Genomic DNA, 16,398 nt, shown 5'->3' with positions numbered 1-16,398 from the left:
TGTAGTACTTTGGGGTAAAGACGTAGCATAGTAATCCAGCATTTGAAGCCAAGACAAAGATCTTCAGAGCCACCATGACCTTGCCCTTGGTGCTGTGGTAGGTGGGGAGGAAGGTGGCCCACACACAGCAAAACAGCGTATTTACATGGTGCTTCCATTCTGTTATCCAGATGAGTGTATAAGATAGGACCAGGGGAACGTTCTTCCCCACAGCCTGCTCCAAGCATTTCTCAACCCTTCCCCAACTTATGATCACACACCTCAGAAGCTGCTCCCCAAGGAAACTCCTGAAAAGCACAGTCAAATGCAGAGCAATCTAGCCCAGCAGAAGTTCTACTGGCAACTCATTCCAACTCCTCATGAGACAGGGGCTGTTGCAGGGTTAGGGACCCCCTCAGTGAGGTCCCCAATCCGAATCTGAGGAGCTGCCTTCTGGTCCCAAAATCACCCCTTGTTACCCTGAAACCATAAAATACAAACCTCTTAAATCCCAATTTCTTCATCTGTAAGATGGGGATAATAACGTATACCCCACCTATTTCACAAGTTTGCCTGATCACACAGGCAACATAATTCTGGGAAGGACACATCTGCTAGGGGTCATTCAGAGCTCTGTGAGGGCAGAAACTACACAAATTCATGTTTGTATCCTATATGGAGCTGACTACAGAAAGAGGGAGGAGGAAGCAAGGTGGGCAAAAAATACCACAGCCCCAACCCCACAGGCAGCCTTGTGTTAGCCAAGGAACACTGCCTACCGGGTCTTTGAGGAGATCTACCCCCAGTACCTCCAGGCCTAGTGACCTGCCCAAGATCTCCAGAGGCGCAGGGCCAGAGATATGATCAATAATACATTCACAGTGTAGATCAGTGGCAGTTAACATGGTCCCTACCGCCCACTAGTGGGTGTTCCAGCTTTCATGGTGGGCGGTAGCAGAGCAACCAAAGTATTTTTTTTTGTTTTGTTTTGTTTGTATTCATTTTAGAAAGGAGAGAGAGAAAGAGAAGGGGGGAGGAGCAGGAAGCATCAACTCCCATATGTGCCTTGACCAGGCAAGCCCAGGGTTTCAAACTGGCGACCTCAGCATTTCCAGGTCGATGCTTTATCCACTGCGCCACCACAGGTCAGGCCAGAGCAACCAAAGTATAAATGAAAAGATAGATTTAACTATAGTAAGTTGTTTTATAAAGATTTATTCTGCCAAACTTAGTGAAAATCCGACATAAAGTACTTAGTAAGTAATTATTATTATATGCTTTAATTTGCTGTAACTCTGCTTTATAAATTTTATAAAGTAAAGTTACTTCCTTACTTTATAAATCACCATTACTGTGGAACTGGTGGGCGGTTAGAAAATTTTACTACTAACAGAGATACAAAAGTGGGCGATAGGTATAAAAAGGTTGACTACCCCTGGTGTAGATGGTGTTTTTATCCACATTATCTTACAAGTAGCCTTGGAGCTGGGTAAGGAATAATTATTAAAATTCCCATTTTTTGCCTGACCTATGGTGGTGCAGTGGATAAAGCGTCGACCTGGAAATGCTGAGGTTGCCGGTTCGAAACCCTGGGCTTGCCTGGTCAAGGCACATATGGGAGTTGATGCTTCCAGCTCCTCCCCCCGTCTCTCTCTCCTCTCTCCTCTCTCCTCTCTTCTCTCTCTCTCTCTCTCTCTCTCTCTCTCTCTCTCTCTCTGTCTCCCTCTCTCTCCTCTCTAAAATGAATAAATAAATTAATTAATTTTAAAAAAATTCCCATTTTTCAGCCTGAGGTCCAATGGCTTATTCAGAGGATTCAAACCTCTGGCCCACTGATCCTTCTCTATACCAAAATTTCATGCACAGGTTGGTATTTGGCACAGTTATTTCAGCATTCAATATATTTCAAATCCAAATTCTCCTTTCTTATAAGGTGTTTTTCTTCTTCATCCTTCAACCTTTCCTGTCAGGATTCCACTGACTTTCTCTCTTTAAAAAAAAAAACCCACTTCAGTGTCTATATTTGGCAACAAACATTTTTGAAAACAGAATCATCAACACTGGACCTTGCTATATAAATGATCTTCACAAACGCTATCCCCAAATGTGTATCATTCATGATGTGCATCACTATTGTACAAACCACATTGGACTAGGGCACTCAGAGAGCAATGACGACTCACTAATTGAATCAGATTTAACATATAAATACCAAGAAGGCAGTTCTAGCACATGGGTGGAACACTAAAAAGTTCCAGACTTTATCAGTGAAAATTGATTTGCACAGACGGAAGGGTCTCAAAGTGAAGTGAGCAACAGAGAAATCTACCCCGACATTCTAATCACACCCATCCAAAGCCTCTCAACCTGATTGTGTTGGAAGGGGTGGGGGGGAGAACCTACGTTTCATTACGTTCCCTCGTGAACAAGCCTCCCGCAGTTTGGCAGTAGTTCCTGCTGGAAACACCGCGTTCGTCTGTCCTGTTCCCACTCCTTTCCCATTTCCCGGTAAACTACGACACAACTCCCCACCACCTCCCCCGGTCAGAGGCGGGTGCACATGGTGGATCCTTAACAGCGCAGTAAAAACCTCGGTTCAGGGCCCAAGAAACTTGGCAACCGCCCGGAAAAAGCACCTGCCCGGTGGCCTGCTCTGGCCTTGCCAGACGCGGGGACCGCACACGGCGCTGGCGCCCAGGGATGCTTGTCACGCCCCGAGCCCCACGCAGCGGCGAGGCCGAGACGCAGGGCGCGTGCCCCACGGCCTTTGCAGGGGGCGCTGTTCCTGAGCGGCGGGCGCGGGCAGGGGGAGAAGCGGCCCCAGACTGCGACCCCACCTTCCATGAATAAAACGCGAGAAAAAAAAAAAAGCTTAATAAAGCTTAATTTACCAACATGAGTAGTCACTGTGGCCAGTCGCCGGGTGAGCTCTTCGGGGGCCATTTCTTCTTTTAACCTAAATAGCACTGTTTCTACCGCTGCTCTGGATGATTTTCAAAGGGCATCTCCTGCAGAGGACGCTCTGCCCTCACACTCTTCCCCGCGCTCCTCAGGCACAGAACAGCGTCACCGCCGGCCAAGGCCAACTCTCGGGGGCGCTCCGCCAGGCGGGGCCGCCACGCCAGCCACGCCCTCCAAGGGATTATTTTAAAGATTAAGTCGCGCAAGTCCCCAACATGACGTCTGCCTTTCAGGGGGAGAGGAATGGAAGCTGTGGAGGCGAGAAGAGCAAGTCGCCCCAGTCGCGCTGTAACTGCGCATCCGGCTTCCCGGACCGGGGAGCGCGGAGGGTTCTGGATCTGTGGTCCTCCGCCGTCGGGTGCGGCGCCGCCTCGCGGGAGAGCGGGGATGAAGGATGCTCGGTCCACGCGCAGCGGACACGGGGGGCCTGCGAGCCGAGGGCAGAGGAGCGCCCCACAGCGCGCCGGGCAGTGTCCGCCTCGGCGCCCACCTTTCCCCATCCGCCGGTGGCACCGGGGATTCTGAGGGAGGGCGCCCGAGGTGGCGTGGGGCAACGCCTGAGCGGGGAGAGGAGAACAGCGACTTCGGCGCTCCTCCAGCACTCCTTCTGAACGGGGCTGCGCGCCTGCCGGGCTCACCCCCAAGCCGGGTGTGCGCTGAGAGGCCGGGGTGAGGAGGCGGCCGACAAGGAGAGGCGAGGCCGTCCCGCCCGGAGTGGGCAAGGAGGGTTGGGTGACGCCCTGCTGCCAGCTCCCATTTCCTGCCTTGGGGGTACTGTTGGGGAGCGGTGGGGGAGGGTTGGAGTTTGCCCCCCGCCTTTAGGGGTTTTCGAACGCAGTTACCAGCGTCTACTAGACACACCTGCACTGCAGTCGGGCCAGGGCTAAGCCGCAGGTCCACACGCGTCTCCGCTGGGTGGGTCTTTCCCTTTGCGCGGCCCCTGTCGTGAGCCACGGCTCCGTCTGCTGTCAAGCCCGCCAAGGCTCCCTAGGAAGGTTCTGGCACGGCACCCTCGCGGGCCCTCCTCCCGCATGAACCCCAGCAGCGTCTTCACCGAGCACCGTACGGTGGGGCACGCCGACCGCAACTTCCTTAGGTGGCTGCAGATGCTTTCTGACATGAAGACTAACTCCGTTCAGCGGAGCTCCGCGGGAAAAGCCTCAGCAAAACGGAATCTGGTCAGGTGGTCCCTTAATATTACTACAACTGGAGATCCTGACTATTCTGTCGCCAGAGTATCAGGACCACCCACAAGTTCTGAACCAATGCCAGGAAGCTCAGCTTTCCTCTTCACAAGTAAACAAAAAAGCCAAACCCCAAACATCCTGGATCCAATTTCTATTAGAGCCACTCATCCCTGGGGTTTAGGGACATTCTAAAATGCTTTCTGTAACAACTGTGGGCTGTGGTGAAGAGATCATGTTAGTCCACCTGCAACATGAGATGTGTACAGATGTTTCTCCTTTCTCCCTTCTAGGAGGTTTGGGCACCTTGCACTCTGCCTGCACAAGTAGAACAACCATTTTAAAATAGCAAGCTCTTGCAGAAAATTCAGAAAGGGTTCAAGACCCAAAGGAGTAAAACAGCTCTGGATTGTGTTTCCATGGTGCTTTCTGACCCTATTCATGGGTCACAGGCAGTGGTGGGATTCAGCAGGTTCACAATGGTTCCTCAGAACCGTTACCTAGTATTTTGTTAAGTTCATTCAGCTAACCAGTTGTTAAAATGGCACTTAAAATGAGGGCTCTCTAAGATGGGTGCCAGGGCAGCCCCCCAATGTGGAAATCACAAGTTTACATTCCTTAATATTTTTAACTTTCATCTGCACAACAGCGTATTCTAAGCCCCTGTAGTAACAGTCATTCTGTCTGTAGGGAAATAGCTGTGTTAGGCTTGCTCGCTGGTATACTGCTGCAAGCCCTTTGTGCAAATAGTTCATGAGCATGTGACAGCACTATGGGAAGGATGTAAGCGCTTCTCCTCAGGGGCAATGAGAGCAGATGGTGCTCCCACCACTGCATGGTGCAGTTTGTTTCCTGATCCCTTGCCCTGCGAAATGCAGGTTTTCCTTTGTGTTTGTTTGTTTTTCCCTTCTTTTTTTTTGGCTTGCCTATCTTTACGAGCTTCCAATAAATTGGCATGGTTCACCTTTTCCGGCTCCACGGTTTTTTTACCATCTGCCCAAATTCAATGCAAATCTGCATGGCCACAGCCTTATACCATCCTTAGGTGAAAAAAATTGCAAGTGAGGATGCTAATCAAGAACCAATATGGAGCCCTGCCCTGTTGGCTTAGGGGTGGAGCGTGGGCCTTGTGTGTGAATGTCGCAGGTTCGATTCCCAGCCAGGCCACGCAGGAGAAGCACCCATCTGCTTCTCTACCCCCCTCTTGCTTCTCTCTCTTCTCCTCTCCTCTCCTCCTATAGCTATGACTCGATTGGAGCAATTGGCTCCGGGCACTAAGGATGGCTCCATAGCTTCTGCCTCAGGTGCTAAAAAAAATTGGCTGGAGTTGCAACTGAGCAAGGGCCCCAGATGGGCAGAACATTGCCCTCTAGTGGGATTGCTGGGTGGATCCCGGTTGGGGTGCATGTGGGAGTCTGTCTCTGCCTCCCCTCCTCTCACACACACACAAAAAAGCAGCAATATGGAAGTATCTTAAATAATAGTTTTATTGTTTTTGTCAGGTATTATTTAATATTTTTATTAATATTTTAAAACTCTTATAATATAGTTTGTATACCTCCTTTATTGTTCTTATTTAAGTATTAAATGCATGAAATAATAAACTACTGGCCTTTTGGTATATCTTTTTTTTATACTTAAAACGATCGTTAGGGCAGAGAACTGGTTGACAAATTATTTGAATCCTGCCACTGGTCACAGGTGTTTCTGAGGAAACAAAAGTGGTACAGTGGTACCTTGAGATACAAATTTAATTCATTCTGTAACCGAGCTCATAAGTCAGTGAACTCACATATTAAACAAATTTCTCCCTGGCCGGTTGGCTCACTGGTAAAGCGTCGGCCTGGCGTGCTGAAGTCCCAGGTTCGATTCCCGGCCAGGGCACACAGGAGAGGCACCCATCTGCTTCTCCACCCCTCCCCCTCTCCTTCCTCTCTGTCTCTCTCTTCCCCTCCCGCAGCCAAGGCTCCATTGGAGCAAAAGATGGCCCGGGCGCTGGGCATTGCTCCTTGGCCTCTGCCCCAGGCGCTAGAGTGGCTCTGGTTGCGACAGAGCGACGCCAGGATGGGCAGAGCATCGCCCCCTGGTGGGCATGCTGGGTGGATCCCGGTCGGGCGCATGCGGGAGTCTGACTGCCTCCCCATTTCCAGCTTCAGAAAAAAAAAAAAAAGAAATAGATTTAATCCATTCCAGCCCTGTGAAACATCCCCAAACCATTCTAAACTATGAAAAAAGACATGTTTATAATTAAGAAACACACATGTATACTTTACCAATGCATAACATAATATATGAAATAAAAGAAAAAAGTGTTATTTAATATTGTATTCTTACCTTGGAGACAGACCAGTGTGGCTAACAGAGGTGAATGGCAGAGGAGGAGGGAGGGAGGAAGGGATGCAGGCACTGTAGACACGTAAACTAAAACTGCACTTTCTTAATTAAAAAAAACAATTGAAAAACTGCACTTTCTTAACATTAACTGTAAACTAAAACTGCATTTCCTTTATTTTTTTATTTTTTTATTTTTATAAATAAATTTTTATTTTAATGAGGTGACATCAATAAATCAGGGTACATATATTCAAAGAAAACATTTCCAGGTTGTCTTGTCATTTAGTTCTGTTGCATACCCATCACCCAAAGAGAGATCGTTCTCCGTCACCCTCTATCCAGTTTTCTTTGTACCCCTCCCCTTCCCCCTCTCCCTTCTCCCCTCCCCCCACCCCCCGTAACCACCCCACTCCTGTCCATGTCTCTTAGTCTTGTTTTTATGTCCCACCAATGTATGGAATCCTGTAGTTCTTGTTTTTTTCTGATTCACTTATTTCACTCCGCATAATGTTATCAAGATTCCACCATTCCGCTGTAAGTGATCCGATGTCATCATTTCTTCTAGCTGAATAGTATACCATGGTGTATATGTGCCCCATCTTCTTTATCCAGTCTTCTATTTTTTTTTACAGTGATTAAAAGCCTTTAAGCAAACTCTTAGCCAATACAGCAAGAATCCATAAAAGAGTAGTGTCCTTAAGATGTTCACCAAGTCCAAGTTGGCCCCATCACCATGCCAAATTCCTGAAAAATGCAACCCAACCACAGTTCAGTCTGTTAGGAGCTGTCACAGGGAGCAGGAGTCCAGGAGAAGTCCACATCCAGGAAAAGTCCGCATGGGACTGGAATTTTTGTCACAATTCTATATTTTGCAGCTCATGTCCAAGTCCCAATGACTGCTGCTTCTAGCTGGTAATGATTCAGGTAGACTGGAAAAGCCAAACTGCATTTCCTTTAAACAAAACTAAAACTGCACTTTCTTTACTTAAAATGAAAACAAAAACTTAAATGTAAAAAACCTGCACTTTCTTAACTTTAAACTTAACCTAAGCTTAACATTACATATTTTTCCTTTAATCATCACCTGTTTTTGCCTTTTTGGCTGCACTTTCAGCACTTTCACTTGCAGGACTTTTGAATAAAAATCTATCCAAGGAGGTTTGCTTTTGCCTGCCTTTTAAAATGTTATGGAAATGTGATGTGTCATTAAAAAGTGCTGAAGTGGCCCTGGCCGGTTGGCTCAGCGGTATAGCGTCAGCCTGGCGTGCGGGGGACCCGGGTTCGATTCCCGGCCAGGGCACATAGGAGAAGCGCCCATTTGCTTCTCCACCCCCCCCCTTCCTCTCTGTCTCTCTCTTCCCCTCCTGCAGCCAAGGCTCCATTGGAGCAAAGATGGCCCGGGCGCTGGGGATGGCTCCTTGGCCTCTGCCCCAGGCACTAGAGTGGCTCTGGTCACGGCAGAGCGATGCCCCGGAGGGGCAGAGCATCGCCCCTTGGTGGTCAGAACATCGCCTTTGGTGGGCGTGCCTGGTGGATCCTGGTCAGGCGCATGCGGGAATCTGTCTGACTGTCTCTCCCTGTTTCCAGCTTCAGAAAAATTACAAAAAATAAATAAATAAATAAATAAAGTGCTGAAGCACGAACAGTTGAAATGTTTTCTGGGTGTTTCTTTTCAGTGAAACTTGAAAGCTTCTCCCACATTGCCAGCATGTCCTTAATTTCACTTAAAATCACTTCCTCCGACTCTACCTCCTCCTCACTACTAATCCCTTGCAGAAGCTCCGTATGTTGTTGCATCATCTGTAGCTCCTTCAACTCCTCAGTTGAGAGTTCCTCCTCATGTTCCTCGACGAGCTCGTTTACGTCACCCTCATCTACCTCCAGACCCATTGACTTTCCAAGGGACATAATCTCCTCCAACGCTTCTACCTCGGTCTCGGTCTCTGGTCTGAATCCTTCAAAGTCTGCAACAACATCAGGCCATAACTTTTTCCATGCCAAATTCAAGGTTTTTCTTGTAACCTCTTGCCATGACAAGTCAATAATGTGTAAACATGTCACGATGTTGTAGTGATCTTTCAAAAACTCTCGAAGGGTTAGAATTGTATTCTCAGTCACCTCAAAGCAGCGGCGGAACAGGTGCTTTGTGTAAAGCTTTTTAAAGTTGGCAATGACCTGCTGATCCATAGGTTGCAAGATTGAAGTCGTGTTAGGTGGGAGGTAGAGGACTTTCACGAATTTGAACTCATCGAGAATGTCATCTTCAAGACCAGGTGGGTGGGCTGGAGCATTTTCAAGGATTAGTAATGCTTTCATCAGGAGTTTATTTTCTTAAAGATATTTCTTCACTGCAGGATCAAAGACAAGATTTACCCATTCAATAAAAAACTGCCACGTAACCCATGCCCTAGTATTGGCACACCAAAAACTTGCAGTTTTTCTTTAAGAATCTTGTAAGTCTTAAAGGTTCGAGCATTTTTAGAATGATACACTAGCAGTGGCTTTACTTTACAGTCACCACTAGCATTTGCACACAATGCAAGGGTCAGACAGTCCTTCATGGGTTTATGGCCTGGCAGCTTCTTCTCCTCTATGGTGATGAAAGTCCTCCGGGGCATTTTTTTTTCCCCAAAACAGTCCTGTATCATCATAGTCAAACACTTGTTGGGGGATGTAGCCTTCCTTTGCGATAAGCGCAGCAAAACGTGAGGTGTACTCCTCAGCTGCCTTAACGTCAGCACTCACAGCTTCACCATGCCTCACCATGAATGAATGCCAGATCTCTTCTTGAAATTTTCAAACAAGCCGTGACTTGCCTTAAATATATCTTCTGCTGCCTCTTTTGAGGTTGATGGTTCTTTCTTCTTCAAGTCGCCGTAAATAATACGTGCCTTTTCGCATATTACAGTCTCTGTCACTGTATCTCCTGCCAGCTCTTTCTCTTTAGCCACACCAGAAGTTTCTCCATTTCTTCATGGATATTTGTCCTTAATTGGGACAGAATTATAGTTCCTTTCACTGGATTTGCGTTTTTGATGGCATCCTTTTTTTTTAAGGATGGTACAAATTGTAGATGTATTGTGGTCGTACAGCCTTGCCAGTTCAATCACTCGTACACCACGCTCATGTTTTTCTATTATTTCTTGCTTTACTTCTATTGACATCATTCTCTTCTTCTTCTTACCACTTTCCTTTTCACTCACTTTCTTTGGCCCCATGATAGCACACAAAAGATGTTAGGAAAAATTGCAAAAATGATGCAAAAACGAGTACAGCGCATGAGATTCAACTTGATTCTGCAGGTAACACATGAGAAAGAATGAGATGCTGGTATTGTGCAACCAATACTGGACCCGTGCACCAATGTGCCAACTAGCGGCAGCTTCCTGAATCACGACTCGTATCTCAGAATTTTGCTCGGATCTCGAACAAAAATATGGACCGAGTTGCAGCTTGTATATTAAAAATTGTATGTTGGTCTGCTAATATCTCAAGGTACTACTGTATTTCCTATTGGTGGTAGGTAGACCGCTGGTGTCTGGTCAAATTGTGACCCAAATTGTGAGTTTGGGTCACTAGAAACTACATTCCTAAAGGAGACTGATGGTGTGGAACATTCTGGACTTTGCAGATCCTCAGTTTCCTGGATTAAGGCCATGCCCTTAAACGTGAGAATCTTGAAAAGAAGGGAGCAGGGAATGGAGAGAGGAAGAGGAGGCAGGAGAAGCTTATTTATAGGAATGAGAGCAAAAAGAAAGAGATAAAAAGGAAATAAATCACAAGCAGAAGCTGTTGTCCTTTCCCACATCTGTACCTTCACAATTTTCAAAGGTTACTATGGAGATGAATTGGCTGAATTTATGGCGAGAGGTAGTAGGCCATGCCTGTCCTCAGAAACGAATTCTGTCCCCCCTATCTCTAACACATGGTCTCCAGGGCCTGGACTGCTTCGGTTGGATCATGGCAGGGCTGGGAGTCATCTGTGATATTCAAGCTTCCTCTTCCAGGTCTGAGATCCTATAACTGTAAAAATAAATGAGCACATAGTTTTCAATAGCTCATAACTCATTCCTCCAAGAAAATGGTCATTATCTCCCTTGCTCTTAGAAATGTGGACATGCCTCTGGTCTTCTCTCCTTTTCTACCCTCCTACCTTCCATGTTTCCTTTTCTCCTTCCTAATTATGATCAACTTCCTTGCTATAAAAGATGGTAAAATTCAGGAAGAAGACAGAATATCCTGCCTCCCTCCACAATTAATTATCAGTCACATCTATTGAACATCAATTATATGCCCAGAGTTATGATAGGCAGTGTCAGGTACAGCAACTACCACCACCATATAATTAGTGACTGCTCTGTGTCTGGTATAATGGTGGGCATTTCACAAACCTTGTCTAAGCCTCACAATAACTCTTTTACATTTGGTATAAGGACAAAACTGCATATTACTAATCTTATTCAAATAGACCATTCTCTTCTTTCAGGGAAACATATGCCTGAGCTTGCAAAGAGAAACCATCCTCCAAACTCTGCCAAGGTAAATTCCACCTCCCTATTGGTGGACTGTCAGCGCTGCTTCTGACAATGAGGAAAAGGACAAAGGACCCACGTTGGTGCCACAGGTGAGGGTGAGGGGTAGATTAGCAGTTCTCAAACTAGAAGAATTGCTTTCCAGGTGATTTTTTTTCTAAATCCAGACTCCTGGGACCACACTTTGAGCATCACTGGCCTAGAGCAAGGCTCTTCAAATTTCTTAGACTACAAACCGCAGTGTGATACAAATATTACATCACGACACAGGATGTAAAATTACATACACATAAGTAAAACAAAAATTGTATGTAACAATTTTTTTCCCTACTACATGTGAAGCCCTGAAATACTTTCTATCCTCTCTTTCCTTTTCTCTTTCTTTCTTACTTTCTTTCCCTTAAAAAAAAGAAAGAAAGAAAGAAAGAAACAATGGTCCAAATTGGGGAGATTTGCATTTGGAAAGTGTGGTATTGTAGTTAGGTAAGAAAATGTCATTATTTTAGAGATGTATACTGAAGTCTTTAGGGATGAGATGTCATTGTCGTTTTAACTATCAAAGAGAAGAGGCTGGGACCTGTCTCAGCACTGTGATGGTACCTCTTCCTTCTAGTGCTGCCTGGGAGGATAACCCTCCCTGAGCCATGAATCAAACTGTTCTAATATGGAGGACCAGACTGTCATCCTTGTCTAAGACAATTACACAACATGCACAAATGACTGGAGAGGTGAAACCAAGAAGTGAAAAAGTCACCTGAGCTCGTACCATTCTGACAGCCATTCCACTGTCATCTTCTGTCTCCTAAACTGAATCTCCTGAATTGCTTTTGTTCCTTTCTCAAATATCAGTTGACTGTATTTGTATAGAATATCTGGGCACTTTATTCTGTTCATTTAATCTTTTTTTCTTCTTAATTTATTTATTAAATTTTTTTTCTTTTTTTTTTTTTTTTTTAAGAGAGAAGGAAGAGAGAGAAAGGTGGTGAGGAAGGGTGGGAAGCATGAACTCATATGTGCCTTGATCAGACAAGCCTGGGTTTGTTTGTTTTTTTAATTTTTTTAAATTTATTTATTCATTTTAGAGAGGAGAAGGAGAGACAGAAAGAGAGAGAGAGAGAGAGAGAGAGAGGAGAGAGGAGAGACAGAGAGAGAGAAGGGGGGAGGAGCTGGAAGCATCAACTCCCATATGTGCCTTGACCAGGCAAGCCCAGGGTTTCGAACCGGCGACCTCAGCATTTCCAGGTCAACGCTTTATCCACTGCGCCACCACAGGTCAGGCCTTATTTATTAAATTTAATGCAGTGACATTGATAAATCAGGGTACATATGTTGAAAGAAAACATCTCTAGATTATTTTGACATTTGATTGTGCTGTGTATCCCTCCCCCAAAGTTAAATTGTCTTCTGTCACTTTCTATCTGGTTTTCTTGTGCCCCTCCCCTCCCCCAACCCCTCTCTCCTTCTTCGCCCCACCCCCCCTCCCCCACCTCCCACCTCTGTTGCCATCACATTCTTGTTCATGTCTCTGAGTCTCATTTTTATGTCCCTTCTATGTATGGATTCATATAGTTCTTAGTTTTTTTCTGATTTACTTATTTCACTCCATATAATGTTATCAAGGTCATCCATGTTACTGTAAATGATCTGATGTCATCATTTCTTATGGCTGAGTAGTATTCTATAGTATATATGTACCAAAGCTTTTTAATCCACTCGTCCTCTGAAGGACACTTGGGCTGTTTCCAGATCTTTGCTATTGTGAACAATGCTGCCACAAACATGGGGGTGCATTTCTCCTTTTGGAGCCATTCTATGGTGTCCTTGGGATATATTCCTAAAAGTGGGATAGCTGGGTCAAAAGGCAGTTAAATTTTCAGTTTTTTGAGGAATCTCCATACTGTTTTCCACAGTGGCTGCACCAGTCTGCATTCCCACCAGCAGTGCAGGAGGGTTCCCTTTTCTCCACATCCTCGCCAGCACTTATTCTGTGTTGTTTTGTTGATGAGCGCCATTCTGGCTGGTGTGAGGTGATATCTCATTGCGGTTTTAATTTGCATTTCTCTAATGATTAGTGATGTTAAGCATTTTTTCATATGCCTATTGGCCATCTGTATGTCCTCTTTGGAGAAGTGTCTATTCATCTCTTTTGCCCATTTTTGGATTGGATTGTTTGTCTTCCTGGTGTTGAGATTTACAAGTTCTTTATAAATTTTGGTTATTAACCTCTTATCAGACATATTGTCAAATATGTTCTCCCATTGTGTAGTTTGTCTTTTTATTCTGTTCTTGTTGTCTTTAGCTGTGCAAAAGCTTTTTAGTTTGATATAGTCCCATTTGTTTATCCTGTCTTTTATTTCACTTCCCTGTGGAGATAAATCAGCAAATATACAAAAGCTATCTATGAGAAACCCACAGCCAACATCATACTTAATGGGCAAAAATTAAAAGCAATACCCTTAAGATCAGGAACAAGGCAGGGGTGCCCCCTTTCACCACTCTTATTTAACATTGTCCTGGAAGTCCTAGCCACAGCAATCAGACAAGAAGAAGAAATAAAAGGCATTCAAGTTGGAAAAGAAGAAGTAAAACTATCATTATTTGCAGATGATATGATATTGTATATAGAAAACCCTAAAGTCTCAGTCAAAAAGCTACTGGACCTGATAAATGAATTCAGCAAAGTGGCAGGATATAAAATCAATACTCAGAAATCAGAGGCATTTTTATACACCAACTATGAACAGTCAGAAAGAGAAATTAAGGAAACAATCCCCTTCACAATTACAACCAAAAAAATAAAGTACCTAGGAGTAAACCAAGGAGACTAAAGACTTGTACTCAGAAAATTACAAAGCATTAATAAAATAAATCAAGGAAGATACAAACAAGTGGAAGCATATACCGTGCTCATGGTTAGGAAGAATAAACATCATTAAAATGTCTATTTTACCCAAAGCAATCTATAAATTCAATGCAATACCAATTAAAATACCAATGACATACTTCAAAGATATAGACCACATATTCCAAAAATTTATATGGAACCAAAAGAGAACACGAATAGCCTCAGCAATCTTAAAAAAGAAGAATAAAGTGGGAGGTATCACACTTCCTGATATCAAGTTATACTACAAGGCCATGGTACTCAAAACAGCCTGGTACTGGCATAAGAACAGGCATATAGATCAATGGAACAGAACAGAGAACCCAGAAGTAAACCCACAGTTCTATGGACAACTGATATTTGACAAAGGAGGTAAGGAAATACAATGGAGTAAAGACAGTCTCTTTAACAAATGGTGTTGGGAAAATTGGACAGCTACCTGCAAAAAAAAATGAAACTATTGATAGATCACCAGCTTACACCACTCACAAAAATAAACTCAAAATGGATAAAAGACTTAAATGTAGGCAGTGAAACCATAAGCATCTTAGAAGAAAACATAGGCAGTAAGCTCTCCGACATCTCTCGGAGCAATATATTTGTTCATTTAATCTTTTTGTCCATTTTTTTCACCAGTCCCATGCTGTCATGATTACTGTTTAAGAATTTCTATCATTGGGGTATATAAGTATGAAATATGTGTGTTATTAGATTTTATCAGTGTAATACTCTCTTCATAAACAGAATTTGGAAGATGTTCTTTTTCTGTGCTCAGGACAGAACAATAGCAATGGGCTCAACTCTTCTTTAAGTTTACTCTGTAGACATCTGTGAAATAATACAGGCCTGGTGCCTTTGAGCATGGAGGTGTGGGAAAAATCAGTTTTCTATCAACATCTCTTTCTTCTATGGTAACGGTCTACTTAGAATTTCTACCTTTTTGGGGATGTTTTGATAATTTATACTTTTTTGTAATTTTATCCAGTTTTTCAAATTATTTTATGGAGTTGAATAAAGTGATCCCATGCAATTCTGTTAATTTTTTTGTATCAGTAGTTATTTCCCTTTATCATTTATTTTATATTTTGATTGTGCTTCCTGTCTTTCTTAAATAGCCAACTATTGTATTATTGCTTTTTTCAAATCTTATGTTTATTAGTGTTCCTGTTTCTATTTTTCAATTGATTAAATTCTTATTTTATCATTTCCAACTCCTTTCTTCTGCTTTCCTTAGGATGACTTCGTTAGTTGTTTTCTAATTTAAAAATTAGAAAATTCTAATTTGGTAGACATTTAATTTACTTTGTTTTGGGCACTATTTTTAGTATCCCACAGAGATTAATATGTAGTGCTTTATCTATTTTTATTTTTAAAATATTCTGGGACTTCCAGTTTCCAGTCCAGCATGAAAAAAGCTTGAAAGTCACCACTCCATTCTAACAAGAACAAAGCTGAACAAACTGAAAAATCAGTTAACTCCTCTTAGTTCCATAAGAGACATGAGGTCACAGAGCAAACCATTGGCCCTAAATTGGAGAGAATGACATGCAAATACAGAGAATCACAAGTTACAGAAGTCCATATGCAGCAACCAGTGCTGGGGTAGGGAAACATGGATTGTAACTGATGGGTTGCTGGAGGCTCAGTGTGGAAAAATCTAAGAAAAACTCTGAGGGGACTAAGTCATGGGGAGGGAGAACACTGTTGTGAATGTTACCTCCATGAACCCGATCAGGTAGGTCCTCAGAGTGAATATTAGTTCTTCCCAACTTGATCTATAGAGTCAATGCAATTCCAATTAAAATCCCAGCAAATTATCTTGTAGATATCAAAAAACTGATTCTGAAGTTTATACGGAGAGACAAAAGACCAAGAATAACCAACACACACAAAATTGAAGAACAAAGTTGGTGGACTGATACTACCCAACTTCAAGATTTACTTCTAGATCACTATAAAGCTACAGTGATCAAAACAGTGTGGTACTGGCTACTGAATAGATACATCAATTGAAAAGAACAGAAATCCCATAAATACACCCACATAAGTATAGTCAATTGATCTTTGACAAATGAGCAGAGGCTATACAATGGAGCAAAGATCATCTTTTCAACAAATGGTATTAGAACAACTGGACGCACACAAGCAAAAAATAAAAATAAAAATTAGACATAGGCCTTATGTTCTTTACAAAAATTAAGTCAAAATGGATCACCTGATTGTAAAAATGAACCAAAGACTTTAACATACACCTAACCAAAGAGGATTTATAGATGGCAAATAAACATGTGAAAAGATGCTCCACGTCACATGTCCTCAGGGAACTTGCAAACTAAAACTACAGTGACATACATACCACTGCACACTGGCTAGAATGGCCAAAATCCAAAACAATGATAACACCAAATGCTGGTGAGGATGTGAAGGAACAGAAACTCGCATTCATTGCTGGTGGGAATGCAAAACGGCACAGCCATTTTGGAAGATAGTTTGGCCAATTTTTCATAAAACTAACTTATTCTTA

General features: G+C 43.5%; 1 protein-coding gene across 1 annotated transcript in view; it reads right to left on the bottom strand.

Moving 5' to 3' along the window:
* MCF2L2 (MCF.2 cell line derived transforming sequence-like 2) overlaps positions 1 to 3,205 on the bottom strand; it is a 255,093-nt gene extending 251,888 nt beyond the window's left edge. Inside the window, exon 1 of the mRNA XM_066241647.1 lies at positions 2,871 to 3,205. Within this exon, the coding sequence (XP_066097744.1) occupies positions 2,871 to 2,922 (52 nt within the window). The 5' untranslated portion in view covers positions 2,923 to 3,205. The remainder of the gene's footprint in view (positions 1 to 2,870) is intronic.
* Positions 3,206 to 16,398: the final 13,193 nt, after the last annotated feature.

This window comes from Saccopteryx bilineata, chromosome 8, assembly GCF_036850765.1.
Source record: "Saccopteryx bilineata isolate mSacBil1 chromosome 8, mSacBil1_pri_phased_curated, whole genome shotgun sequence".
In the NCBI taxonomy this organism is placed as follows: Eukaryota; Metazoa; Chordata; class Mammalia; order Chiroptera; family Emballonuridae; genus Saccopteryx; species Saccopteryx bilineata.
The sequence above is the reverse complement of the archived record's forward strand: the minus strand, read 5'-3'. Positions and strand labels throughout refer to the sequence as shown.